Here is a 6,590-nt window from a genome sequence, read left to right on the forward strand (position 1 = left end):
ATGTTCCTGGTCGTGTTTTCTGGTAAGAAAGCTGCAACTGACATCTTTCTTTCCAACTCTCTAAGGACAGAATTCGAATATGTGAATGATGAGGTGATGCTGTTTTAGAATTGAACAACCATATGTAAACGTAACTTCAGAAATATATAGATCAAGATGCATAAAATGGTCACTGGACATAACAAGAATGGGAGACTTGTGGTTGGAGGAAGCAAGAATAAGGGGTTGAGAAAAGCTTAGAATACAAAGATACTGTCAGTCTAAAAATATTATAAGAGTGCATAAATGTTTACATTCATGTCCTATAAAAGAATGGTGGTATGCTATGATCAAATGGTGTATGTTCAAATTTGAAACATTTATTTTAATAATGAGGGTTTTTTTTATATTTCTATAACATGTTTAAGGTGTTTGAGTCTCTGGTATTATAAGTAAAGTAGAAATAGCTATGCTTTCCTTTTACTTAAGACATTATATAGATGGTTACACCAGTTGCCCTTATTTGATCTCTTTGTAAGTGACTGAAACTAATGTATTTTGTATTCCATATTTTAATATACTTGTTTTATAAATATAGGTTCTAGCACAGACATGAATTTCTCAAAAAATGAAAAATTTTTAGTATCTTAATACATATCTCTTAATGATATCCAATACATATATTAAGATAGTGATTATAATGTAATAAATTTTAAAGAACTGTGTTGAATAATAGTTTTCGTGCTTAACATGTATGTGCCTCTGAAATCAATCTCCCGAACTGTAAAATAATATAACTTACCCTCAAATTACAACATTTTGAGGATCTTTCTTATATCTAGTATAAAGAAATAACAAAAATGCCTAGGAATTAATACTTGCTGTACCAGCAGCAAAAGAAGAAGTTGTCCCGAGACTGCAGACACTGCAGAGCTATTTCAACTTACTGAAGACAAGAGCAATCATATGCAGCACATTCAAAACACACGTCTTTTGATAATACTGAAATTGATTGGGGCAGTAGTTATATGGGGGTATTGTTGGAGGATATACAAACTGAGTTAAAAATCAGAATAAAACTCAAGGACAGAGTGAGAAGGGGAACAAAAACAACATATATGCTTTGGGGGAGCATACAGGATAGTTAAAATCCTGAGACCCCTGCTTAGGATGGATGCTCCTGCCATGAACTTTGAGTATATTTCTAGCTGACAGAATATACTAAATATATTGATGATGGAAGAAAGTGTGTGTCAAGAATATAGGTGGCAAATATATGGATTTGGAAGGTAACAAAGAGAGACATGAGAAGAAAGAGAAGCCAAACACATGTCAGGATTTGTAAATTGAGAAAAGAAATTTCAAACCAAAACAAAAACCAAAGCAGATGAGAATTACTTTCTAAATATTTTACTTAAATCTGTGGTCCTAACATAATTTGATCCCTATTTTATTTTGAGATGCTTTTCTTCCTGCAATCCCAAGGTGGACTTAAACTTAGTCTTCCTCACTGAGCCACCCTATTGCTCAGTTGAAAGAGATACACCACTACGTCCAGCATGATTTGATATGTTAATTACCATATTTACTACCAAAAGCCCATGTTGGTTTCTAGCCTATGGATTTTACTTCACATGCTACTGTGAGAATGCAAAGTTTTATATCCTCTTAGCCTGTTTAAAAAAGATGGATATGAAAGTGGTAAGGGAGTAGGAAAGAGGAATAGGGACTGAATATCATCAAGATACAGTGTATGAAATTCTCTAATATTTAAAATTATAAATATAATACCTTAGAATATACCTAACAAAAGAAATAAAGGACCTCTCCAATAAACATTTTAAGATATCAAACAAATATAGAGCATTCTAGAAGATGGCAATAAAATCCATGTTCATAAATTGAGAGAATTAATATTATGAACATGACTACATTGTCCAAGTTAATTCAATACAATTCACATTATTATTACAAGGACATTCTTCACAGAAAAAAATCACAAATACTAGAATTTATATGAAAAACTCATGTCCCAAATAGCCAAAACATTGATAGGAAGAAAGAGCATGAATAGAGGAATCAAAATTGTTGGTCTAAAACTATTTGGCAGAGCCACTGTAAAAAAAAATAAATAACACATGGTACTACTGGGACATATATGAATGAAATAAATTTTAAATGGAGGATACACACCAAGAAATATATGTAGTATATATCACTTTCTACAATTTAACCAAAAAATATAGCATTCAGCATGATTGATATTGGGAGTCTTGCTTAGAAGCAAATGATACTTCCCCTGCAGGCTGGGAAAGACTTTGTGCTTAGAGCATTGATATCATTCTTAAGATGATATAACAAAGGCTTAAAGTGTGCACTGACTAGAGGCTGATTTCTCAAAAAACAAGGGAAAATAAGGAGAGAAAAATACTAATTCAAAGAATCTATGACTTACAAATGAGAAATCTTGCTAGATGCTATACTTTTTGGAAAGTATAATTCATTAAAGAAAAACAGAGGAAACAAAATATTCAACATGAAAGAGAAGATAGAAAAATTCCACCTTGGAGTTTATTTAAAATCAAGAAGTTATTTGATAAAAACTCACTCGTGTAGCAAATGATTTGTTTTGAATTGTTAAAATAATTCCACTTTTTTTTCTTTTTCTTATTGTATCATTTCAGTGGCTTCTGCCCAGATCTCAAAACCAAGTGTTTTCAAGCTAGAAGAGAATCAAAAGCCTGCACTTACTTCAGAGACAAAAAATGAAGCTAATCCTGGAGGACAGAAGGACTCTAACAAACAGGGAGGTGGTCTCACACAAGGAAAACCAGGGATGTTAATTCTGCAACGACAACCAGGAAATCCCAACCAGGCAGGGAAACCAGTAAATGGTCATCAGCAAGGGAAGCCAGAAATTTTGAACCAGCCTGGGATGCCCAGTACTTTGATTTTGCAAGGGAAGCTAGGGGGATCTAATCAAAAAGGGACTCCACATGCTTCTAACAAGCAAGAGAAATCAGGATTGTCTAGTCAACAAGGAAAGCCAGGGTCTCCTAACCAAAAAGGGAAGCCATCATTGCCTAAAGACAAGCCAGAGTCTGTTAACCAAAAGGGGAAGCCAACATCACTTAGCAATAAAGGCAAGCCTGGGTCTTCTGACCAAGGGAATTTAGAATCCTCTAGCCAACAAGGGAAACCAGGATTGTCTAGCCAACAAGGGAAACCAGGATCCTTTAACCAACAAGGGAAACCAGAACCCTCTAGCCAACAAGGGAAACCAGGATCCTCTAGTCAACAAGGGAAACCAGAACGTTCTAGCCAACAAAGGAAACCAAGGTCTTTGTATAATCAAGAAGAAAGAAAAAATGTAGATAACCTTTCAAAAGATAATACAATGGGGATACAGGTTAGTATTGATGTCTATTTTATTTTTTAAACTTATTTACCTCCGTCATTCTGTTTTCCAAGCCTGATGATAGTTAACTGAATACAATAAACTCACGACACTTTGCAATGCCACTAACTAAAGCAAAATGAAATAAATGTTAATTTCACATTTATGATTGTTGAGGGAATTCCTCTATTAGACCATTTCTCTCTCATCGCTTTCCATCATCTTCCATTCAAACCCTTGTGCCTGAACTGAATTAATTCAGAATCTCATCAACTGAATCTGTCCCTTTCAGGATTAACTTTCATAGCCATTTCAGTTCTAACTGTAACCTGTGAAGTAATGAACATGATAATTCCAAATGAAATTCTGATCAAAATTATTTATGGTTATAGTCAACTAGAAGATGCAACTCAAACTCCTGAATGTGATTTTCAGGACATTTCAGGGTTACATTCTTGTTTCTTATCCTATGTCATTTCAATCATTGGACATGTTCACATGCCATCCAAACCACATGCAGTCCTTTGAGAGCTCACTAATATTTTCCTGACAATCATATCCTACATCATACAAGTTAAGCTGTTTCTTTTTAACTGATCATCTGTAGTTTCAACTCAATCACCAACATGCAACTAAGAAAAGAAACTAATTCCATATCTTCTTATTTTGTATTCTTATAGTCTAGGATAAATGAGACATAAAAATTGGCTCTCCTGATTTGGTCAGTGAATGGAAAAACAACATGATTGATGTTTGTGAGCCATCTTTGCACAAATAGGAGCATCCATGTGCACAGCATGTCTCCTGCATCCTCTTCTGGCTTCTGCTATGATTTTTCCTCTCTTGCCTTCTCTCCCCCAAGGATTTTCTTGTTTCACCTAGAAATGACTTGGAATTTTTTACTTACTATGACTGTCATTTTTTTAGTTAGACTTCAGTTTACTAGAATATTTTTATCTCATTTTAAAGAGAACTTAATTTTTTATTATAAATGACTTATCTTCACCTTCCTTTTGAGGAATTTGTTCTTTTTAGCATGACTTAGTTGATATATAAAGTATTATTCTTCCATATAAATAGCCATCACCTGTCTTAATACCATCAGCAGGTCTCTGACATCTTTGAGATTACATACAACTTTGGCAACTTTATGTTGATTCTAAAGATACGAGAAATGATTATGTTTATTTTATAGGATATATGTAGAATATGCAAAGTCCTGGCTATTGTTCATCTATTTAAGTATTTAAAAGATACCTAATTTTAAAAAAAAAATTATATGTATGTGTGTTAGTGTCTAAGGAGGCCAAAAGAGGTTGTCAGATCCCCTAGAGATGGAGTTAACAAGTGGTTATTAGCTGTCCAATGTTTGTCCTGGGAATCAAATTCTGGTCCTTTAGAAAAACAGCAAACTCTCTTAACGACTGGGTCACATCTTTAGCCCCAAGACACATAATAGTTGAACTGTATATTTAATTAAGTCTTAGGAAATTGTGTTTGTTAATCTAATTATCGTAGGATAAAGCTACTTTGAGTTACAGATTTACAAAATATTTCTTAGTTTACCATGTACCAGACAATGATTTAAGATTTGTAAATAAAACAATTAATAAACACTCAGAAATTCCTGTAAATAAAACAAATCAAAGAACAAACACTAGGAAATTCCTGAATTAAATATTGTTACTTAAACATAAGATTCTAATCATAATGACACTAAATGTTAAAATTGGTGAGTCATATGAACCATCTATAAATGCTATATGCTATTTACAAGAAATAAAATGATTTATGCTGCTTAGAAATTGTAACACGTGAGAAAGGCATGCTATTCATCATGTAAACGTGCTTGCCTCCAAGACTGAGAGTTCCGATCCTGCATTTGTGTCTACCCTGACGTTTGCATATGTGTGATGGCACCCATCTACACCACTACCTCTCACTATACACATACATAGAATAGAAATAAACAGGATTCAATAAAAAGCTTTAAAATGTAGCAGCTGCTAAAGAAAGAGTTATAAAGTAACTTTTCAGAATTCTTGAATATTCAGGAAGGTAAAATAGTACTTCTGTTTTCAAGAGTTGTAGAATTTAGTAGTTACTTAACTGTCAATATTGCCCACCAGTAGGCATTTGTAATTACAGACGAACTTTTTATTCTTTTATTTGATTGCTAAAAACACCAGGTCCAGAGAGGAGCAGTGGCAGAAGCAAAGAGCCTAGATCCTCAGAACAGTGAATTAGGGCCACAGAACCCAGCAGCTAAGCCTACTTTCACTGAGTGATTTTCTGTGAGATCAAATAATCACATATCTCTTTATGCTGGTGCCACAGTGACTTGACTTCTCTCGTTGCATTTTCAGGATGAGTAAAGGGAAGCTGGCTCTCAACTGTGAGGTGAAATGCTAGATGTTCATATGAACCAAATTATCTGCAACCTCAAAATCTATCTACAATTCTGATTTCCCAATGGCTTTCCTGCAAAGTTGAAGTGTGAAGACAGCATGGCACTCCATGGACAGCAGAGTCTACATTATTTTTGAGCTTGCTCCATTCACTTCAAATAAAATTGGTTCAAAATATCTTCTGGTGTTTCAATAAAAGGATAATGTACAAGCTATTTGGGCAATAGTTTCTGTACATTTTCTCCAGCTTATTTGGCTATGTCTTGGAATACCACTTATAAGTCTGGCTTTTGAAACATTATTATTCCTGACAATCTGTGAGCATGGGAGGTCTTTGCAACTAACTAAATTCCTATTGCAATCAACAGTTTTAGGAGGAAGAAAACTCAGTTTTATTTCAGGGTACAGTCACTGGTGGGTTGAGTATGCTCCACTGGAAGGCTACATATATAAAAATATATAGGCAGCACAAACTTTTTCAAATAATTTATTTTTTTATTTTATGTATATTGGTGAATTGACTGCATTCATATCTGTGTGAGGATGTAAGCTCCCTGGAACAGGAGTTACAGACAGTTGTGAACTGCCATGTGGGTGCTGGGAATTAAAACCCTGGTCCTCTGGAAGAGCATTCAGTGCTCTTAACAGCTGAGCCATCACTCCAACTCTGGCAGCACCAACTTTATTTGATTGCTTTAAAAAAAAGGACACAAAGCTGAACGGGTAGGGAAGTGGTGGATCTGGGAAGAATCAGGATAGAAGACGAATATAATTAAATACAAAGAATGAAATTCTCAGGGTGGGGG

The 6,590-nt window shown here is 34.4% G+C and overlaps 1 protein-coding gene across 1 annotated transcript; it reads left to right on the forward strand.

Annotated features, from left to right (window-relative positions):
* On the forward strand, nt 1–5,751 carry Marcol (MARCO like). Its single transcript, XM_028777155.1, has 3 exons — nt 1–22; nt 2,664–3,388; nt 5,743–5,751. Exons 1-3 carry the CDS (start codon nt 1–3, stop codon nt 5,749–5,751), a joined length of 756 nt encoding a protein of 251 aa, XP_028632988.1.
* The last annotated feature ends 839 nt before the right edge of the window (nt 5,752–6,590 follow it).

Source organism: Grammomys surdaster, unplaced genomic scaffold (genome assembly GCF_004785775.1).
Source record: "Grammomys surdaster isolate TR1022 unplaced genomic scaffold, NIH_TR_1.0 278, whole genome shotgun sequence".
Lineage (NCBI taxonomy): Eukaryota > Metazoa > Chordata > Mammalia > Rodentia > Muridae > Grammomys > Grammomys surdaster.